Source organism: Sciurus vulgaris, assembly GCF_902686455.1.
Source record: "Sciurus vulgaris genome assembly, chromosome: 1".
Taxonomy (NCBI): Eukaryota; Metazoa; Chordata; class Mammalia; order Rodentia; family Sciuridae; genus Sciurus; species Sciurus vulgaris.
In genome coordinates, this window is record NC_136461.1 from 138,649,985 (window position 1) to 138,673,049 (window position 23,065).

Genomic DNA, 23,065 nt, shown 5'->3' on the forward strand with positions numbered 1-23,065 from the left:
GATTATCCATTACTATCCATTACTCTGTGTAATATGCACTAATAATAAAAAAATAGTTTTTGTCATTAATCACACAAAAGTGTATTCAATCCCAAATGTTTTTGACTCCTAATCCATGTTGCCACATAGGTTGTCTATGAGACATTAAAATTATACATAATATAAAAAAGGTTATCAATTACTATCTCCTCATCATTATTTTTTCCATTCTCTGGATTTCAATTAACATTTACAGCCCCTTTATCTTTGTATATTTTCATTCATTCATTGAGTAAACAATTATTGAATATCTACTGGGTGCCAAAATATAATATAGGATAGAAGGCTATCTAGAGAACAGGATTTGAAATCATATTGCATGAGTTCAAATGAGTAATTGTGTGATCTGATGTTTTGGTTTAAATCTGAAATATCCCCCAAAGTCTCGTGTGTTGAAGGCTTGGTTCCCAGTGTAGCAATGTTCTGAGGTGAAGATTTTGGGAAATGATTATATCATGAGGACTCTGACTCCATCAGTGAATTAATCCATGGATGGATTCATAATTTGATGACATTATTGGAAGGCGATAGAAAACTATAGGAGGTGAGGACTAGCCGTAGGAAGTGCATCACTGGGAATGTACCCTGGAAGCGCATATCTTGTCCCTGCTCCCACCCCTGCTTCCCAGCTGCCATGAACTGAGTAGCACTCCTCTGCCACACATCTCCACCATGATGCTCTGCCTCACCACAGGCCCATAGCAATGGAACCAGTCAACTATAACCAAAACCTCTGGCACTGTGAGTCAAAATAAATCTTTCCAGCTTTAAGTTGTTTTTCTTATTTATTCATCACAGTGATGGAGAGCTGACTACACACCTGAGTAGCTATCTATCTGTGACTTGCTTTCCTCTCTTTAAAGGGTATAATAATAGATCTACCTTATTATTGTGCTGTGGGATTAAATGAACGGCAAATATTATCTGCTGAGGATGGAGCTGTAAACAGGCTCACAACTCCTGCATGTCCAAGTCTGTGATCTATGAAGAAGACAACTTTAAATACATTACTGTACAAACAGCTATCTCAGGGCCACGAAAGTGCTTTGAATAATTACAGTGTATCATGAGGCTACATAATGGGGGTTTTAATCCAGTCTCAGGAGGAAAGATGGTCAGGAAGGACTTCCCTGAGGAAGTCACACATAAGACTTGAGGATAATAAAGAGAGTTTTCCAGGCAAAAGGGGAGGAATGACACCAAATGCTCTGCATGTGGGAGGGTCAGGGACAATTTCAGGGACTGTGATATTTTACCAATTATAATATGTATTGTTTTCACACTAAAAATCTCTGGAATCAGGGCATATCCTACAATTGATGACATCTAATTCAATGAAATGCAGAATTAAAACAAAATGAAATAAGAACAGAGAGGTTGGTAAGCGGAAAGCATGGGGAAGAATAAATGGGGAAGTATCAAGAGTTTGCCATGCAGATCTGAGTAGGGCCTGATAAGGCTATTGGATTTTATCTTAGGAACAAGGGAAGTTGCAGAAAGGTTTTAAGCAGAGGAAAGAGATGAAAACAAAGGTTTAATTAAAAAAAAAAAAAAAACTCGCTCTGTTGTGAGGAGAATGGCTTAGAGGAAGGAAGAGTGTGGAAAGAGTATCTGTGGCCATTGCAGTATGCAAGTGAGAGTTCATGGTGGCTTGGATTGGGGGAGTGAGCATGCAGATAGCAAAAGATGGACTCAGAAATATTCAGTGGGTAAAATAAACAAGACTTGATGATCAAGTGGATATGGAAATAAAGGGAAGAAGTTTCTGTAATAACCAAAAGTCTCAGGCATGTGTAACTGGATGAATTCTACTGTTTCCAAAGATGTGCTGAGAAAAAGATTGTGAATTCAGTTTTGGACATAGTTAGTGTGAAGGCTTTGTGTGATATGCAGATAAGGAGTCATGTAGACTGTTAGATATGCAGTTCTAAGGCTCAGAAGAAAATTCTAGAATGGGCATAAACTAGGGATTTGAAAGTATACAGAAAGGAATACAAGGCAGGGGAATGGAGGAGGAGTCCCAGGGAAAGCTTGTAGGATGAGAAGAGAAAATAGGGTACTTGGGTTTGCTTGAGTTGCAAGGAAATCAAATATTTGAAGTTCATAGAGCACAAGACATAAAGGAGCATTTGGAATTGTAGAAGGTAAACCAAATGTGGTATTCAGAAGCCAAATGCAGAGGGCAAGAGATTCAACAAGGATGGAGTGGTTAAGTCTATTGCTTCTGAGATATCAAGTTAGATGAAAATTAGAAGGCATACATCATAACTTGAATGTCATTGGTAGCCATAACAAGAGCTGTGATGGAGTCACATGAGTGGACCTATGAATGCAAGGACTCCAAAGTAGATGGGGACAAAGATCAGAGAAAGAGAATAGAAACATTTCATTTGTGAAGTTTGGCAGTGAAGGTGGAAGGTTTATTTGTATCTGAAGAGGCACGTGAAGATCCAGAGGATCTTTTTTGTTTGTTTATTTTTTCTTCACAAGATGTTTTTTGTCTTTATCTCCTTCACCTTCTTCCTATTGTATAGAAAATTAGGAGACTGGGTATCCCAATATCCAATAGCAATGATCCAGTTAAGAGGGAGAAATTGAAGATGTAGGGGAGGGAATAACTGGTAACACCATGCAGGTGAGATGGGTTGGGGTCCAGAGCCTGAGTGGAGGAGGTTTCTGCCTTTCTCAGAGGAGAGAGCTGCCTTTAATATAACCAGACACTTGTACACGAGGTGCTCTGAAGCTAGGGGGCTCCCATGGTCTGTTGGCCTCCATTTTTCCAGTGAAGTAAGGCAAGTTTTGAGAGTGAGATTAGAGTAGTGTGCAGGAGGTATTTTAGGAAAGATGGTACAGAGGTACGTGGGCTGAAATTTGTGGAGAATCAGGAAAAGCTTGAAATTGCTTTGGCAGAAACACAGAAGGTAGAAGACAGTTTTAAGGGCTGGTGGGAGTGTGATAATTAGTTTACAGTGACCCGGGCAGTGTAATCTCAGCTGCTATCACTCCTCCTGTAACTGACAGGACAATAATATTGTTGGGGTTATCTAGAGGTGCGATTTTGATTAAAGGAGCTCCGCGTATAGCCAAGAGAAAGATTGAAGTGCTTGATCATGCAATCTCTGTTTATATGAAAGGAAGTGAAGGTAGGTGGTGCCTCATGCATATAAGGAGACCTGAGTGTTGACCCATGAGGGCTGAGTGATGACCAGTTTCCCACCAACATGATTTAATGGAAAATAGGCAAGAGTACATCACCCTGAGACCTAGCTCTGCAATTTGACATGTAAGAAAGAGGTTTCACAGTGAAATAATGACTCCAAGTTGTCCAGAGGGTATGGGAACAAGAACACAGACAGGGAGCTCAGTTTGGGAAAGAGGGATTCTATAGGACCAGAAGTTTGTTTTCTAAAATTAGTTTTGTTTCTCTTGCCTAGATCAGAGGCAAGTCAGAAATAAATGTCCAATACCTATTCATTGAATGAAGCATGAGTAAACAAATAGGAGAAAATATAAATAGAACTCAGGTATTTATACCCCTATATAGTTTTTGGTGTTTGACTACAGTCATAGGTCAGGCTACTGACCTAGGTGTATTATTTTTAAATCTGACTTTTATATTACTTTGAAAACAACCTTCAATTTAAACTAAGTTATCCTTAATTTTGTGGTGCTGGGGATGGAACCCAGTACCTTGCACACATTAGGCAAGTACTTTACTGCTGAGCTACACCCCTGGACACTAAAGTTCCTTTAATTTGAATCAAAGCAAAACAATGATCTAACTGAATCACAGTAATCATCCATGTAGCTTAAATTATGTATATGAAACATCTTTAAGGTTGAATAATGAGTTGCAGTGCTGAAAATGGTGGTATTGAGAAAGTAATTGTGGGTCAGAGGTAGGAAGAGAACACTGCATTCATTTTGTTTTGTTTTGTTTTGTTTTATCAGAGACTCCGACTTTATTGTTAGCTTTACTTTTTGTTAGGTGCAAGGTCAGCCTGACATGAGTATCCCATAATGACTGAAGTAATAACTTATGTCGACATCCCTTTTTCTAAGTCTTTATTTCCCACAAGGATGTTCAGCCAAAGAATAAATGCAATACATTTGTGATTGAATTCACTATCAACAATGGCACTTCCATCCTGGTTCTTGCAGATTGAATCAGATTCATTAGCTGACATTTAATTCCTGGCTCCTCTCTGAGCCTGCAAATCCCTGTTCTGTCCCCAGTCAGTGTTTCTGACTGCTGGCAAAGATATTGATGCAAGAGCCCTTTGCAGCATCCAGTATAGGGTGAATTCCATGGCTGCCCTTGGCCTCCCTGAGACCCAAATAATTCTCCTGCTACTGTGGGAGTCTTCAAACACTGTGTTCTTACTGCAGGTGGAAGACAGAGTGAGGTTGGATAACTGGTCAGATGAACAGCACTGCTGGATGCTTATCTTGGTGAAGACACATCCTCACTGCAGTAGCAGGACCCCGACCCCATTTCCCAGGCCTTATCTCAGCACCCTGATGCATGTGCTTTGCAGTTTTTCCCAAGCTTCTATTTGCTCCTGTGTTCCTTGTCTGTATTAGTCCCACTAGCTCTATAAACAGGTGCTTATATGATTGGTAAAGTCCTGTGGACCAGCACCTACATTAATAAATAATTGTTAATTCTATAAGGGCCTAATAAGTAATTGTTGATTCTATAAGGCACAATTGTGACTCACTTGAAGGGTTTCCTACCTGTGTTTAGCTGTTGACTTCACTGCTGAGTCCTAGAATCCTCTGCCAAATGAGAGATAAACAAGTGCCAGAAGCAGGTGACAGGTCCTTGTCCACATGAATTTCCCCCCACCCTCTTTCTTCATTTAACATATAATACAAGCTCACAACGTGGACATGGACAAAATGAAAAGTAGAAAAGCAAGATAGTCTCAGTTTCCCAACTGTGAGTTTCTGAAATACTTCTCCTCCAAATATTCCCCAGATAAAAAGACAGACTTTTCTAATCAGAGAGCTTTTCTTTAGTAATAAATTAGGCCTTTCAATGAGTTCTTTTAACTTTTAAGATAATGAATAAACGAATGAATGGAATTAGGCATGTCATTTGAATGAGCCACTCCTGGTGAATCCTCTCAGTTCTATTTGAGGTGAGGGAAGGAGGTCCCCTTTTAAGAAGAACTAGAAGATGAAGGCATCAACTGTGTCCACACACACACACACACACACACACACACACACACACACACACACGGTTTTGGTTAAAAATGCAAATTCTGATTCAGTAGATTTGGGGTGTGCCTGAGAATCTGACTTCCAGATGAGACCCAGGCTGCTTGACTTGGCCACACTTTTTGTTGGGGGAGGGGGGGGAATGGAGATTTAACCCAGGGGTGCTCTACCACTGAGCCACTTCCCCAGTTATTTTTATTTTTTATTTTGAGACAGGGTCTCTCTAAGTTACTTAGGGCCTTACTAAATTGATAGGGCTGGCTTTGAACTTGCAATCCTCCTGCCTCAGTCTCCTGAGTCACTGGGATTACAGGTGTGCACCACCGCACCAGGCTGAGCCCCACACTCGGAGTGGTAAGGCCGCAGAGTGTGGTCTTTTCACATGCTGAACTGACCTAGAGATATTTCCTGCTTTGTTCTGAGGGCTTTTGAAAAGAGTCATTTGGGTTTTGAGAATTAAAAAAAAAAAAAAAAAAAAAAAAAAAAATATATATATATATATATATATATATATTTAAAAAATAGATTTAAGGGCTGGGATGTAGCTCAGTGGCAAAATGCATACCTCACATACATGAAACCCTGGGTTTGATCCCCAATTCCAAAAAAGAAAAGACAAAATATAAAGAACCCCATCAGAGAAAAGAGAGAAAAAATAGATTTAAAATACATAAAAATGGATAGATTATTATCCCCTTGTTATAGATAAAATGACTGAAGCACAAAGTGCCTAAATGACTTACCCCAGATGGTTGACCTGGTAGGTAGCAAAATATCTGAAATTCAGTTCTCTTCATTCTACGTAAAATGTTCTGTCTCTATCATATCTGTTCTTAGAGTGTTGGTATATTCATTCTTCATTCACTCATTCAACCATTCATTGTTTCATTTCTTCGTTCCATAGAGATTAATAGAGCACCTTCTTTGGGCATTTCCCTGTGCTCAAAGTACTGCTCCTGTTTTGGATATCTGTTTCCATTCTGCCAACCCCACTTCCACCTGTCTAAGAGATTTAGAAAGCAGCATCATCCATCGCACCCTATTCCCCTTTCCCACTCAGAAAGATACAGATATTCAGGATGAAAACAGATACTCGAGCTGAGAATGTCAAAGAAGATCCATTAACATACTTTCATTTGACAAAAAAAAAACAGACCCATGAAAGGTAGTTTTTATCAGGAACACTAGCCATCCTTTTCAAACTCACCCAGCACATGAACTGAGTCATCAATATCTTCTCAACTACTGGCAGCTTCTGGGATTTTTCTACCTGCTTCAGAATATTGTATTCTAGTTCCATCACAGGAACTTCACAGAGGTGTGAACCACCAGTTTCTGAGGGAGTGTGATAATTAGGGATGCTCTAATACTGACTGACAGCCTTTCATGCTAGTCTAATTCTAAAGAAAAATGAGTCTATTCAAAGCAGGTGGTATAAGCACCTGCAGTCATTTACTGTGCTGCTATCTAAGTTCTGATTGGCAATAGGAAAGAAAAACCTTCCAGAAATATCTACATGCTAGAAATGCATAAATCTAATGTTCCTTCTGACCATCTCAAAATACATAAACTCACATCAAAATGCATGTAGTAGTGCGTCCCAATTCTCAAAGCTCAATAAACCTATGCACACAGAATACTGAGTGATTTCAAAGAAAGAAGACTTGTTCAGATACAGATGAGGCCTCTAAGAGTTCCACAGATCTTGCTCAGATACCTGGGGTTCCTATGAAGCACACTCTACTCGTGACCTTGGATACTCTCACAAGTCGGGTGTGACAGAGTGACTCTATTGAGTTGAAGAATTCTTTGCTCAATTGCTTAGTAAAATTAAGAATAGTTTATAGTGTAAATAATCTACAACTTTATTTTCTTGGTTTGTGGTCTTCCACTTTCTTCAAGTGCATAAACATGGACTATCTCTGTTATCAGATAAGGTATTCAGTTCATGTTCAGAACCATCATACTCAGGAATGTGTTAGAAAAATGATAAACATGTCTAGTTTAAATAATTTCTCCTTCAAAGAGCTTTAAGGACTTCATTATATTTTTTATCTTTCATGGCTCTGTGGAAAATATGGCATCATTTAACTCATTTTATAGTTGAAAAACAGAGACAGGTGAGTTCATTAGGCTGGAATGCAGTTTCATAAAGAACAATAAGCCCTTTTGTATGTAAATTAAGCAAAATGTCCAATTGCAACTTCTGGTTTCACAAAGGCCTTCCTTGTCTCTTTCTCCCAGCCCTCCTCCCTATCTCTGTTTCTGAACTGATTTGTCTCTGGCAACTGAGCTCTGTTCTCAGTTAAATCTAATCTGCTTCCCTTTATCTTCTCTAATCAACTCACAGAATTGACTGCTGTTCTCCACTAGTGTTCTGAGGTAGCTGGGTGAATGCTGTACATTGGGAAGAAAGGATCTTAAAGTATTATTAAGTATCTGACTGTTAACTCGAAATTAATGTATAATTCTATAACCTTTGATTCTTAGAGCATTTTTGTTTTTCGATGAAGATCTGCTTTATTCTGATTTCATTCACTGTGCCTAAAATAAAGGTTTTGTAAGTAATATATGATTATGTTAACTATTGGATTCATCAATACTAATGAGAGGACTGCATCTATAAGAATTTAAATATTAGCCAGGGGTGGTGGTGCCCATCTGTAATCCCAGCATCTTGTGAGGCTGAGGCAGGAGGATCACGAGTTCAAAGCCAGCTTCAGCAAAAGCAAGGTGCTAAGCAACTCAGTGAGACCCTGTCTCTAAATAAAATACAAAATAGGGCTGTAGATGTAGCTCAGTGGTTGAGTGCCCCTGAGTTCAACCCCCAATACTCCCCGCCTCAAAAAAAAAAAGTATTTGAATATTAAATTCATTGATAAGAACATACAGGCTTCTGCCTTATAGTTTCTAACCAAATTGCAGGTATTTCTTGTGCACCATGTTTCTTAAACATAGTGTTTAAGAATGTGGATTAGAGTCAGATTTAGGTTCCCATTCTAATTCCATAACTAACTGAAACCTTTAGGTTCCTGATCCTTCCAATGGAATTAATAAATCTCACTTTAGAAAATTACTCTGAGGATTAAACAAATATAATTCAGACTAAATACTCAGTGTAGAAGCTGGTACATAGGAAGTACTCAATAAATGGTTGTGGCTGATGATGATGAACAGCTGTAGAGATAGAAAACTCTTCTGTGGATAATTCTAAAAATATCCAGATAAAATGTGTTTTGAAATTTTCTTTTCCAAAACAGTCTCAAGCTGATTTCAGAAGTGACAAACAAGAGTTACTGAGTGCTGACCGGAATTTTTGTGCACATCTGGAGTATGCTTAATGACTGCAGGTCAGCCTTGAGAGAGGCTGCTACTCTCTGCAATAGGAAATTGCTGCACAGAGAATGTGCAGCAATGCAATACTTTAAATAAACTAAAATATTTTAACAATGTCATAGGAAAATACTTCTTAAGTAGCACTGGAAAGCTTTGAATTAAATACTTAGAAACTGTTGGAAGTGAAAATTGAAAGCACCCAGAAACCACTCTGGATGCGGGAACTCACACAAGAAAATTTTTAGCAGACAAAGTGTCTGCTCTTAAGGGCAAAAAAGAGAGAAAGAGTGAGAGAGTGAGTGAGTGAGAGAGAGTGAAAATGAGAGAGAAAAGAAAGAGCAAATAGCAGGAGAATGACCTTTAAATAGTGAAAGCCCATGGGATAATTAGACCAATGACTGACAAGAAAGTTAACAATGTAGATTACAAAATGTTGTGTGGGGAGGGGGCAGAATCGGGGAGAAATAGCTGCACCCTTGTTCCTTATATCCCCCCATTTTTGTTTTTATAAGATCACTTTTGGGCATATGGGCACAGATCCATCTTCAATGACTGCTTCTTGCTGGACATGGGTGTAGAACTGATTTAGGGGAAGGGGATGTCATTGCAGTAGGCAGGGGTTGAGGAGTGGATAGTTCCCCTAGGGAGTGCACTTGTAGTGAGACTCTGGTTCATCCTTTATAATGTCCTGATAGTCCTGTAATACAAACTGGACAGATCTATTAGGAAAAAATCTAATAGTTAAAAAAAAATAGCAGACAGGGTGAATGGCAAGAAAGGCAAGAATGAAACTATCAGTACAGTCCTCATGGCTGGGTGTAGTTGTCTGGTGCCTCGGTATTCTAGTCTTTGGCCTGGAATGGGGAGAAGGGTAGAAGGCTTAATGGCCTTCAGTCTGAGGCAGAGAGGTTCCACTGGGGTGGCCAAGTACTGGTTGGAAGAAACCTGAGGGTTATAACCTGGAAAGGTGTTTGTGGATCGAGAATAGAGCTTACCTGAGAAATGTGTAGCCATCTTGGCAAACCTCACAACTTGACAGCCATTGGCGTACTCAGAATCACCAGGTGGGAAGATAGAAGGGCTGTGGCCTGAGGAGGAGAGATAAGAACTTGGTCTCCTATTTGACAAGGTTGAACCAAGAGGTCAGACAAGGGTCTAGGCAGGGAGGAATCGGCGTAACCCCATAGAAATGCCCAAATGTGGTTTAGGAGAGGAATAAATATATGAGAAGGAAATGGGGCATTATCCCAGGGGGAAGAATGCAACAATCATATATCAGCTCAAAAGGGGAAATATTGGTGGATTTCTTTGGGAATGAGCAAAGATGCAGAAGAACAAGAGGCCGGAGTTTAACCCAGTCAAGGTGAATTTCTAAAGAAAGTTTGGTCAAAACATTTTTAAGAGTTTGGTTTGTTTGTTCTACTTTATCCAATGACCTTGGCTAAAAGGGAATATGGAGTGCCAAGGGACTCCAAAAGCCTTGGCAAGTAGTTGGAAAACTTGGGAAATGAATTCAGGCCCATTATATGACTGAAAGGAGGTAGGCACTCCAAAGCGAGGAATGATTTCATGAAGGATAAGGTAGAGACAGTTAGTGCCCCTTTCTTGGAGGTGGGGATGGCTTCAACCCATCCTGAGAAGGTGTCTACCATAACCAAAAGGTATTTTTTACTATGGGCATATGAGTGAAATCAAGTTGCTGGAAATCAAGTCCCCTGGAATGGCACCACAGGTCTGGTGAGTCAGAAAAGTAGGAGATCTGATGGTTGTAGAATTGGTTCGTAGACAAACTTCACATGTGGTGGAGAGTTCTTTCAGAAATGAAATATCAGAGGAGGATAGTTGCAAATGAGTCTTAGCAAATTGTGAGAGGGATGAAAAGTTGGGGTGAAATAGATGATGGAGGGAGGAAAGTATCTCCCTGTTGGGAGGCAGTGGAGGTAAGGGATCATGAAGAATCGTAATAGGGGCTGGTGTGGATGATAGGGCCACTCTTCTAGCCTCCTTATCTGCTTTGTTGTTGCCTGAAGAGATGAATGTTTGGTCTGTCTGATCAGCTCAGCAATGTACAAGGTCTATGGTTGCCGGGAGGTGAACAGCCTCAAGGAGGTTGAGGATGTAGCTAGAATTTGTGATGGAGTTCCCTTTTGTGGTAAGAAGGACCCTCTCTTTCCAAATAGTGGCATGGAAAAGGATAATATGAAAAGCGTATTTAGAGTCAGTACAGATTGTGAGAGATTCTCCCTTTGCGAGGGTGAATGTGCGAGTGAAGGTAATTAGTTCTACCTGTTGGTTGGTGGTGTTGTTAGGTAGTGGTCCTGACTCTATGATCTTCTCCAGGGAGACAATGGGGCATATTCAGCCCATTGGATCCCTTCATGGAGAAAAAAGCCCCCATCAGTGAACCATTCAAAAGTAGGGTTGTGTAAGGCCCACTCCTGAACATTGGAGGGGCGGGGAAATAATTCTTCCAGAATCTCAAGGCAGTTATGGGTTGTTGAAGCATGTATATTGGAAGGCAGGGATAAGAGGGTGGCTGGATTTAAAGGAGGGCATGTCTTAAAGGAAATGGAAGAATCCTCAATAAGAGCAGTTTGCAAAGCTAACACCTGTCAGGGCGGTAGAGTTTGCAGACCCTTGTAAGTAAGCAGCTCAGACATATGATGAGGTGAGAGTACTTCAGTGGAAATCCCAAAGGAAAGAGTTTTTGATTACTGGTTAAGACAAATATTGCAACAATACCCTAAGACATGGTGCCTAGCCTCTTACAGTGGGGTCTAGCCTTTTTGATAGGTATGCCACTGGGCCAAAGGTAGGACTGAACATGTGTCCTAAGATCCCCAAAGCAAACCCACTTTTCTCAGAGACAAATGGTAGAATAATCTGGTGATGTCAGGGAGGTGTAGAGCTGGGGCTTGAAGAAGGGCTTTCCTTAGGATTTGGAAAGGGGTTTCCACTTAGTTGAGAAAAGTTTCAGTGGGAATGCCCTTTGAAGCCTCATACAAAAGGGCCACCAGGATGGAAAAATTTGGGGTCCAGGATCATAAATATCCTGCTAGCCCTAAAAAGGAAACAATTTCTTCCTTGGTAGATGGAGTGGACATGTTCTGCAATAATGCTTTTCTCTCTACAGTGATACCTTAAATCCAGGTGAGAGGCTGATTCCTAAGTAAATAACCTGAGGCTGGGAAAGTTGTCGCTTTGCTGAAGAGACCCTATAATCTCTGTCAATCAGAAAATTTAGATACTTAATAGTGTCTCCTTGAGAGTCCTTGAGAGAGGGACTACATAAAAGAAGATTATCGACATACTATAAGAGAGAGGAGGAAATGAAAGTAAGAGAAGCAAGATCATTTGACAGTGTTTGGCCAAAGAGGTGAGGATTATCCTGAAGTCCTGTGGGAGAATTGTCCAGGTCAGCTGAAAAGAAAGTTGACTGAGAGAATCTGTCCAGGTGAAAGCAAAGAGATCCTGCAAGTCAGGATGAAGAGGGACAGTAAAAAAGGTGTCATTAAAATCCAACACAAGAAAAGTATGTGGTGGAGGAAGGGATAGAGGAAAGCAAGGTATAAGGATTGGGCACACTGGGGAACATGGGGACAACTGCCAAGTTGATGATGCACAGACCTTGCACAAAACTGTAAGATCCATTAAGCTCTTTAATAGCCGGGATAGGAGTGTTATAAGGTGAGTTGGCGGGATGCAGGAAACTTTTCTGCCTTAAATCCTGGAGGACTTTTTGAAGTACTAAGAGGCTCCTTTGGAGAAGGGGATATTGGACCTGAGCTGGGTAGGATGTTGGATCCTTCAAGCAAATAAGTACAGGTGAGCATGTAGCTACAGAGGGTGTGTGGGTATCCCAAACCTTGGGGTTAACAAGGGAGGGAAGAAGGGATATGAAGACTCAGGTTGAGTTGTATGTTCCTGCAAGGTCATGAGAAGAGGATTAGCAGAGGAGTCTTGGAGGAGGTGCATGATGGTTGAGAAGGAAATACAGGCACCCAATTTGGTTAGAATGTTCCTTCCCAGGAGGGAAATGGAACACATAGGAATTATCAAAAAGGAACAAGTAAAGCATATTTGTCTGATATGGCAACTTATTGGAGGGGTTTGTAGGGAGTGGTATGGTTTCCCTCTACCCTGACAGTAGAGGATTTGGCAGGGGAAGTGGGTTCCCAAAACTCCTGCAGCACTGAAAAGGTGGCTCTAGTATCCATAAGGAAAGGAAACTGCCTGCCTGCCACCATAAGTGTCACCGGGGCTCTTGAACAGTGACGGTCTTCAGGTGTAAAAGTCCTGGGCCCCTGTAGTCATTCATGGCCAATCACAGTAAGTCACTGAGGGAAGGGGGTGAAGGTGACCTAGCACTTCTCTGAGCATCAGGGCAAGCCACTGCCCAGTATCCTGGGTGGTGGCATTTTGGACAAAGACCTGGGGGCTGCCAGGGATTGGAACAAGCTCGTGCCCAATGGCCCTCTTTTCCACACTTGAAATAGGCCTGGAGGGTGCCCCTAGTAGTGATCAACTGGGCAGGTCTATCTGACTGAAAGGATTTTAGTTTTTTGTTTTTTTTTCTTCCCTTCTGTTAAACACCCTAAATGCCACCACTAGAACCTCTGACTGTGGGGTGAGGAGTCCCCTATCCAATCAACCCAATTTAGCCTTTATGCCCTGGTAACTTTGAGAAAAAAAAAAAAAAAAAGTCATGAGTATCTGTCCTCCCTCTGGGGTTTCAGGGTCCTGGTTAGCATATTTGAGTATGGCCTCTGTGAGGTGACACAGAAAGGTAGATGGATTTTCAGTCTTGTCCTGTATTACTTCCTGAAGTTTATCATAATTAATAGGTTCAATGGCAGCCTTACAGAGATCTGCAAGGACACAAATTTGGAACTGGTCCTGCTGCAAACACCTGATCCCCGTATTATAGGGATCCATTTGGGGTTCCCTATCTGGTACTGCTTCAGCCCCAATGGGATGGGTTGAGGTTGATTGGTGAACCTCATCTGAAAAGTTGTGCACCTGATCCCAGAATCTCCTGCACTCCTCAGGGGTTAAGATGCTAGACATGACCGTATAAGATACTGGAATTCTTTGATATAGTTCACAGAGTTTGAAGTGAAGGAACCTAGCCACTTCTCTATCTGGGAAAGATCAGAAAGCAAAAAAGGAACAGGGACTCTGATCACTCCCTCCACAGCAGCCACTTCCTGTAGGGGGACTAGAACATGTGAGTGAGATTGTGTGACAGGAGGACTAGGCAGGCTGTATAGGAGGCAGAAGCAGAAACAAAGCAGGGCAAAGAAGATGGAGGAGCAGAGGCCGGAAAGGTTTCTCCCGCAGGAGACTAGTATGGGGGTAGTTCATTAGCTGGGTGGAGGATGGAGAAGGAGGAGGGATTAGGAGAGGAAGAAGCCAAAAGGAGGTGTTCGGGTTTGTAGGAAGAGTAAAAATCGAGTTTAGTCTCAAGAAAGAGCAAGCTTGAATGTAAAGAATTTCTTTCCACTTGCCATTCATTCAAAGAAGTTGTACAAATCCCTCAAAACGTTAGTATCCAAAGTGCCATTAACCAGCCACCTAGATTGATTATCCAAAGGATACTGTGACCAAATATCATTACACAAGTAAATAAGTTTTGATGGCTCTAGGTCAGAGATCAGGTGAAGGGATTTAAGATTTTCTAGTAAATGTCCCAAGGGTGAATGCCAGAATGGATAACCTAGATCCCATAGTGGAGACTGAGAAACAGCCAAGTCAGTGTCCAAGGCATCCCAAGGTCACAGACTAATTGGCTGGAGACAAGAAGGCAGCAAAATAAGGGGAGAAGTCACCCCCATCAGTGTGTGCCAGACAAAAGCCAAGAGAGTTGAGGACCTCACACCAGGATTTTCAAGAAAGAGGAACTTCAACCCTTAGAGAGAATCTCCACCATAAAGATCAGGGACCCACTTGTCAGATAACATCAACTAAGGAGGCCAGTCTTAACTATAAAAGTTGTAGCTGGGGGAACCCCCACTCCTCAACCACCTCAAGGGTGCTGGATGATCGATGGTCACATCTCAAGTCAGCAGAGGAGTATTTAAGTCAACCTAGGGGAAAACTCACCAATCTGAAGCCAGAGGTGGATGTACAACCAAGCATCTGGGCAAATGGAAAGTGAGACCAAAGTCAGGGGGTCTGGGGTGTCAGATGGGATTCCACTTCCTAAGTGGCAGTAGAAGAACCCATCCAAGTCATGGCACCAATGAAAGCACCCAGAAACCACTCTGGACATGGGAATGCACACATGAAACTTTATTAGCAGAAAACAAAGTGTCTGCTCTTAAAGGCGAAATAGAGAAAGAGTGAGAGAGTGAGTGAGAGTGAAAGTGAGAGAACAAAAGAGAGCAAATAGTGGGGAATTACCCTTAAATAGTGAAAGTCTGCGGGTTAATTGGACCAAAGACTGACAAGAAAGTTAACAATCTAGATTACAAAATGGTGTGTGGGGAGGGGGCAGAATCAGGGGAGAAATAGTTACAGCCTTGTTCCTTACAAAAATATTTTTAAAGATAATTTTTAAAAAAATTTATGAAACCTAAACGTATTTGGCAGATACCAACCTAAGGAAAGCCTTTCTGCATCTGTCCAAAATCTGTCATTTTTATTATTTCTATGATTTTCTAGAAGGAGGTAAAACAAATGTTGAGGTAGAGGGATAAGTAGACTTTTTGAACAAATTAGCTTAAAGTTTAAGTTGTAGAATTTTGAAAAATGAAGTTTAACTATTTTAAGAAAAAATGTTGAGGGTAACCCAGACTGGCAGTGTTAATGAAAACTTGGTGCTAAAGTGTCATTCTAGATAAGATCATAATTATTTTTGGAATCAGAGAAGCTAAGTAACTTGCTTCATAGTGGTACAGAGAGTTAGTGACACAGGATACAAGAAGGGATACCTAATCCTTAGCTAAGTTCATTATATCACACTCCATGCTACAGTAGCAATTCTATAACCTCACAAAAGAGGGAAACCTATCTTAAGGGATTGAGAAAACTATCTTTCCTTCAGCTGTGTCATTGATAAACAAAGTAGCTTAAATTGAAGTTGGAGTTGTAGAATTTTGAAAAATGAAGCTTAACTATTTTCAAGCACAAATGGAAGAGTTAGCCTGAACAAAAAAGTAAGAGGAATAATAATTTGGGTGAAAGAAACAACATAAGCAAATACTTTGAAAAATGGAAATAAGCACGATTGCTCATTTCTGAAGTAAAACTTACTAATTTAGAGGTATAATTAAAGATAAAGTTTCAAGCTCATCTTGAAAAATAATGGATGAATGGAATCTAATCTAGTCAAGTACATAATTAGAACTCAAGCAACAAGTGAGATTCAGGATTCACTCTACTGTCACATGGGGCTTTGTGTGGCGGTGTGAGAACTGGATGAGTTAATATGGTGGAAGGGCTCAGCAATGAATGTTAGGGATGACAGACAATGATGATGTTGATATCCACTATGGCTCTTTAAAATAGCTATGGCTGTATAAATAAGGATTAGTAGCTTATTCTAGGCTCAGTCACAGCACAATGGAGTACATTAGGCTCTAGATCAGCACTATCCAGTGGAAACACAATACGAGCTACTAATCTAAATTTGTTTTCTTATGACCACATTACAGAACACAAAGAAACATATGAAATTAATTTCAATGGTTAGTTTAGTACAATGTATGCAAAATATTATAATTTCAATATGTAATTTAAAGAAATATACATGAATGTGTGTGTGTGTGTGTGTGTGTATACACAATTTATCTTTTTTAGTGTGCGTGTGATGCTGAAGATCAGACCAGGTCTCACACCTTGCTAGGTAGGTGCTACATACATAATCCTAAAGAAATATTAATATTACATTCTTTTACTCATACCAAGTTTTCAAAACTCCGTGTGTACATTACCTTTACAGATCATCTCCATTTGGTTTGGCCCACTTTCAAGTCCCCGGTTGACTACCTGTGATTAAGGCCTTTCACTGGATAGGTCAACTCTAGTCTACTTATATGTGAGCCCAATTTCATGAAAGCAACCTACCATTTCCCCTTTTGAAGATTTATGTATTCTCTTGGGTGTTTCTTCTTTCTTATAAGATGGGTAGTTTGTGCCCAAGCCCAACACATTTTAATAGAAATACATGATATATTAAAATGTGAGTTACGGTACATGTAGGTAATAGCTTTGAGTTGAATGTTTGACTTGCTTTAAGAATAGAATATTTATTTTCCTTGGATTGTTTATATTCATTTTAATAAATGGTGACAAATTGTATTGTCAAAGTAGAGGGAGATTTATTTTTTTATTTTTTCACTTTGAAAGGAAAGGATTTGGTGCTTTATTTGAGAAATACTTAAGCTTCTCTTTTACTAAAAATTTTTTAATGTATTTATCTGGTTCAGTAAGCATTAATTGTTCCCACTGAGCACAATCATATTGCCTGCTAGGATGATTCTGATAATAAAGAGTCTGGTAGCTGAACAGAAGAATATATGTCATACAAATATTCTTTAAATCTTCTAATCAAGGGTGTTATTTAAGACATTATATGGAAAGAAACCCCATATTGCTTTCTACAGTTGAAAGCAACTACAACTACACTGCTCTCAACGCTACATAAATAACTGGGAAGCAGATGGAAATTTCTGTTACTTCTAAAAATTATAAGATACAAAGTAAGGTAATAAGGTTAGTTTTCATGTGGAATAGTTTCATCGCTTATTTTGAATTCTTAAAATATTAGTCTTTATCCATTTTGAAATGTTAGTCTTTCATTTACTATCAGATTATGTCATGTGGCAGCACAAACTATTATGTTTTATAATGGGGCTATAGGAAGTTGGAACTTAATTCTTGCTTCATGACTCGATTCATAAATAAACTCAGTATTTCTGGACCTTAATTTTCTTATGTGTAAATGGGTTTGTTAACTATTTTGTGGTAAAATACTTGGGTTAAATAACTTGAAAGGAGGACAGGTTCATTTTGGTTCCTGGTTTTGAGGTTTCAGTTCATGGTTGCTTGGCTATATTGCTTTGGACCTGTAGCAGCACACAGTACATCATGGCAGAAACATGGTGCGGGAGCTACTTACCTCATGGCAGTCAGGAAGCAAAGGGAGAAAGAGAAAGGCACCAACATCCCAATCTCCCCTTCAAGAGCATTCATTCCCTCAGTGACCTACTTCCTCCAATGAGGCTTTACCTCCTAAAGTTTCCACCACCTCAAAATTAGTGCCATCAGCTGAGACTAAGCCCTCAACACTTGAGCTTTTGAGAGGCATATACTATCCAAACCATAAAAATGGGGAAAATAATAACTAAAATTATCTGCCTGTATACCCAGGTGACACTGGAATAAATATTTTATGTGCCTTAATTGATCAAAACATCATTATTCCCACCCCCATAATGTGGGCCTTTTCATATCTGCATTTTACACATGAAGAGGGGTATTCATACAAGACCAAAAAATTCATGATGTGGATTTCCTGGACACTAGAAGTTATTGGAAGAAAAAAAAATGCTCAATAGAATTACTTAGCTTTATCTTTTTAAAAGAAAAAATAAATCTTTATTTCTGTTTAGAAGTCCTTCAGTGGGCTCAACTAGGTGTCAGACAATTCTATGCTCTGCCACTAAGTCAAATCAATTGTTAATGTAAAGAAATAAAAGCAGTGCTGAAATACTTCCTGATGTAGTGATGAGGTTGATCCCTGGAAAATGAATGGAAGGTCATGATGCAAATGAGGATCCAGCTGAACCACCTTTGAAGCTGTGTGGCCCTGGCATCCCTGAAACCCCTGGTGAATGCCTGGGGTTGAAGAACAGAGATTCTGTCTCCCTTACAGGGGTGCACATAGCTCAAGAAGGCAAGGCAATTCACTGGTGAGAAAAATACAGGTGACAGTAAGCTGTTGAGTTAAGGCAGCTAAATGAAGTTTAGTTTAGTTTAGTTTCTGCCTGAGAACAGAACTCTCAGTTCAGTTGTAGATCTATGCAGAAAGGACTGGCTCATGGCCAATATTTTCCATATTTATCTTTTTTTTTTCCTGGAATTTAATCATCATTGGAATCAGTAGAAATTAAGCCACATCCTAGATTTTAAGTGACAAAATGGAGAAAATTCCAAATTTGGGAAAAGTCAGGGAAAAAAAGATAAGAAGGAGAGATAAGAGTGGATGTAGAGAAGGAAGGAGGGAAGAAAAGAGAGAGAAAGAGGCAGACAGGAAAAAATAGGAGGAAAAAAATATGGCTATAAAGCTATAATGAAAACTTCTTTGGGTTGCCTGTTGCCCCACTAATATAATGAGGGCTGAAATAACACAAATCAGTCCCCTGCCTGCCCTTGAAGTTAAGTTGGCTTTCAGTGTGGAAAGAGGACCCAAGAGAAATATTTATTTTAGCAGAAGTGTTATGCTCATTGTGAGAAGCAAAGTCACTGAATGGAGAGGTCACCACCAAGAGTGAATGGGACAACAAAACCTCAGGGTAAGTGGCTTCTGCTTGGCTCAGGAACTAAGGGTACCATGTTTTAGAAGTTGTGGAGACATTTTTATCAATCAGCAATTTGTTAGTTTTCCCAGAGAATATTTTAACTCACCCAAACGAACTAAGGACAAGATTTAATACAGGTTTTTCTTTGGAGTCTTTTTTCAAACATTAGATTCTTTGAAAAGTAACATTTTTTTCAACTTTTTCCAAGTGAATTTCAAATATTCATAATATAGCATGTTACTTATATCAAATGTTCTATGTGTGATTAACTAAATAGAGTCATGTTGAATGTAAAGAGGCTATGGAAATTTTCTCACCCAGGGAGAACACAGACCAGGAAAAAAATTTTATGTTTAGCTCCTTATACTCAGCATCTGATAATTATTTTGTTGTAACTTACTGTTTTAGTCAGCTATTGTTGCTACTGTGACTAAAGGACACGACCAGAACAACTGTAAAGGGATAAAGTTTATTTGAGGGCTTATGGTCAAAGGGCTTAGTTCATGGAAGGCTGGCTCCATTCTTCGGGGCTTGAGATGAGGCAGAACACCATGGTGGAAGAGTGTGGTGAAGGGAAGCAGCTCACAATGAACCAGTTCCTCCAGCCACACCCCACCTACCTCCAGTTACCATCAGGGATTAATTCACTGATTAGTTTAAGGCTATAACGCAATTTATTTCTTCTCCAAACCTTCTTGCATTGTCTCACACATGAGCTTTTGGGGGATACCTCACATCTAAACCATAATACTTAACATTCAATTAAGGCATTCAGATTATTGGCTGAAATAGGATAACCTGTATTCCAACTCTTCACTTATAGTATATCACTGAAAGAAATATATGTCAGCCCCAGTTTTACTCCTTGTGGAGGGGAGAGTATTTGTCACATGAACAAAGATGGTGAATGATGTCACTGTGTGAATGATAGATTTCCACTGTCTTCCTTTTCTTCTTTAGCTACTAACAATTTCCCTGTCCCAACAGCCTCTACCCAGCTGCTGGGATTAGAGTGAGTATTCAGTGAATGCAAATCTATCTGTAGGTTTATGGCTGGGTAGCTGAAGCAGTGTTTCCACAACAGAATGACGGTTTCTGTACATTTGTTCATAGTCTTTGGCATAGTCTTTGCTATCAGCTATTCTTAAACATTTCTTAGCATTAGTCAGGGTGAACAGATGATTAAAAACTCATTATTTGGGGATTTGTTGGTTTTCTCCATAAATGATTCCCATAGTAGGGTAATGGAAAGTGTAGACACAAATTCAGTACTCATTAAAGTCACTGATAATAACTTGAATGTATTAAGAAATGTAGGACCCAAAATAATTGAGATAGGTTGGAGACATAGGCAAATTCAAAGATAAAATTTAGTACTCAACCATGCACCTTCAAAATGGGAGAGAAATGGGGGAACAGCAGTATGTGTAAATATAGTCAGCTTTTCTGTTGTCTTTGTCACATTAGTGACAGAAAGGCTAATATAATTCTCAATAAAGTATACCAAAATAAAAAATAAAAACATAAAAGGAGCAATAATTTCACCCTACTCTGAGGTCACACTGGGAATACTATGAGCAATCCACACAACTAGTAGAGACAGAAGAGTATGGAGGTAGTGAGTTCTAGAGATCTTGTCACAAGAGGTATTTGATTAACCTTTGTGAGTGGTGTGGTAGGGCTGGAAGGCACAAGACAAATATTTAAAGGATTGTTATGAGGACTACTGGATGGATGGTACAGATGGTCAATCTTCTGTATCGTGGGTTCCATATCATGGATTTGACTGGTTACAGATGGAAAGTATTTTCAGGGAAAAAAGTTACATTGCTGCTGTTGCATACTGTGTATTTAGGTCTACAACGTTTATGTTTTATTTGTACTAAACAGTTATAAACATTTTTTTCTAATCATCATTCCCTAAACAACACAGCATAATGTCTATTGTAACAGGTATCATAAGTAATCTAGAGATTATTTAATGTATACAAGAGGATGTGCATTTGTTGTATGCAAATACTATGCCACTTTATATAAAGGTCTTGAGCATTTGTGATTTTGATATCCACAGGGATCCAGGAACCAATTTCCCATGATTAAAGAGGTCTGGTGGTAATTTGATGGATCCAAGGCAGAGCCAGAAATAGTACCTAAAGTTTTGAAAAGGCAGATTAGAATTCAATTCAAGGGAAAACTTCAGAGGAGTATAGGGGAGAAGGTTTCTCAAGATGAATATGTTCAAGAGGAGGTGTGTATGACCCCTTACTAAGGATTTTCTACCAGGTCGACCTAGAAGAATCTTCAGCTGTTACTTAGATGAACGTTGAACTGCCTCTGGTTCACATGCTATGTAGTAAAATAAAATCAATCCACATGACAGAGTAAGAGAAATATGGTTTAAGTTTCTAAAAGTAAATGACAACCAGTCTGCTCTAGTCTCACGAAGGCCTCAGGGCAAAGTAGTTAGGCAGCTGTCCAAGGTGCTGGAAGGAGGTCGCCAATGTTGGCGACTGTGCTCCTCTGGTTTTCTTTTATTGCTTGTTTTAATGTCTTATGAATTTTCAGCTTTTCAGGTCCTTGCATCAATCAATGCCCCTTACACACACACACACACACACACACACACACACACACACACACACACACACACACACTGTGTTCTTAGCTAAAACGAAGAAAAATGCACAGGAAATGTGTCAAAGAGCTGACTCTAAACTACTATGTAGGGCTTCCTCTGCCCCATCACAGCAGTAAATGAATCCATCTCATCTAATTTCAAAACCTAGTCTTAACATTATAAGTTTCTGATAACCTCAAGAACAAAGTGTTTACAAAGTACACCAAAACACTAAAAATCCATTAAAAATTTGTGTTATACATCCCAAGATCCACAGAATGTTTAGACACAGGGGCAGAATTGTGGCTAGAATACCTGTGTCCTTTCTCCCAACAGAAGAAATTTCTGTGAAGATCCCAAGACTCCAATATGTTTCTCTCCATAAAACCATGGTGTAGAAAATGCAGGAGAAACATATTCCCAAAGGGAAAAATTAAGTAGTTAGTTTGAATGTCTTGATTAAAGAGGGGAATAGAAATTCAAAATGCACACAAAGCTTCAAAATTGTTGCCACCATGAGTTGTTTATAAATGTGTTTTTCTCTCCTTCCTCCTTAGATCTCAGTCTGTGGTAGAAGCTGGGACGCTGAAACATGAGGAGAAGGGAGAGAATGAGAACACTCAGCCACTCTTGGCTCTGGACTGAACCCCAAGTCACCCTGATGCTCCTGCACACCGGCCTTCAGTGCTATCAGCTGCCCAGGAAGCACACGCGCAACTGACCTACATGGACGTGCATCTGGCTCGACACGAGGTCCTCCACTCTTGACCCCAGAGATGACTGTCACCAGCCAAGGGTCTGAGCAGCCAAAGTTGGACCAGGATTTGAGAGTGGCTTTTTTTTTTTTAATTTTTATTCATTTATTTTTTAAAGGGCAAGGCTTTTGGCTTTTATGGAAAAAATATTCTCTCTCCCCACATATTTAAGGTATTAAATGAATTTAGAAAAGTGAAAAACTAAATTTGATTTACACACTGTATTAGGACAATGATTTTTCTGAGGAATCACACAGGAATATTCAGTTTTTTCAACTGAATATATCAGTGTCAAACTGTGCAGACAGGAGTATCAAGATTAATGCAATGCAGAGCCCTGAGACAACAGTATCTCCACTAATTTCCATTCTTATTGAATTATTTTCTTTGACCTCCTCACCAGCATCAAATTGCTCAGCCTAAGAGCACATTCTCATAGGTCTGGCTATTTGCAAAGTTTTCTTATTTCTACGTGCTACAAAAAATGATTTCGACTTCATATCTTTTTGTCAGGTTACCAGCTGTATAATATGAGCTGACTTCAAGGATGGCACATGCAGTTTGAAATA

The 23,065-nt window shown here is 39.7% G+C and overlaps 1 protein-coding gene across 1 annotated transcript in view; it reads left to right on the forward strand.

Moving 5' to 3' along the window:
* The window catches only part of CLVS1 (clavesin 1), a 214,762-nt gene extending 192,155 nt beyond the window's left edge, over positions 1 to 22,607 (forward strand). Inside the window, exon 6 of the mRNA XM_079156174.1 lies at positions 22,299 to 22,607. Coding sequence (XP_079012300.1) covers positions 22,299 to 22,386 — 88 coding nt within the window. The 3' untranslated portion in view covers positions 22,387 to 22,607. The remainder of the gene's footprint in view (positions 1 to 22,298) is intronic.
* Positions 22,608 to 23,065: the final 458 nt, after the last annotated feature.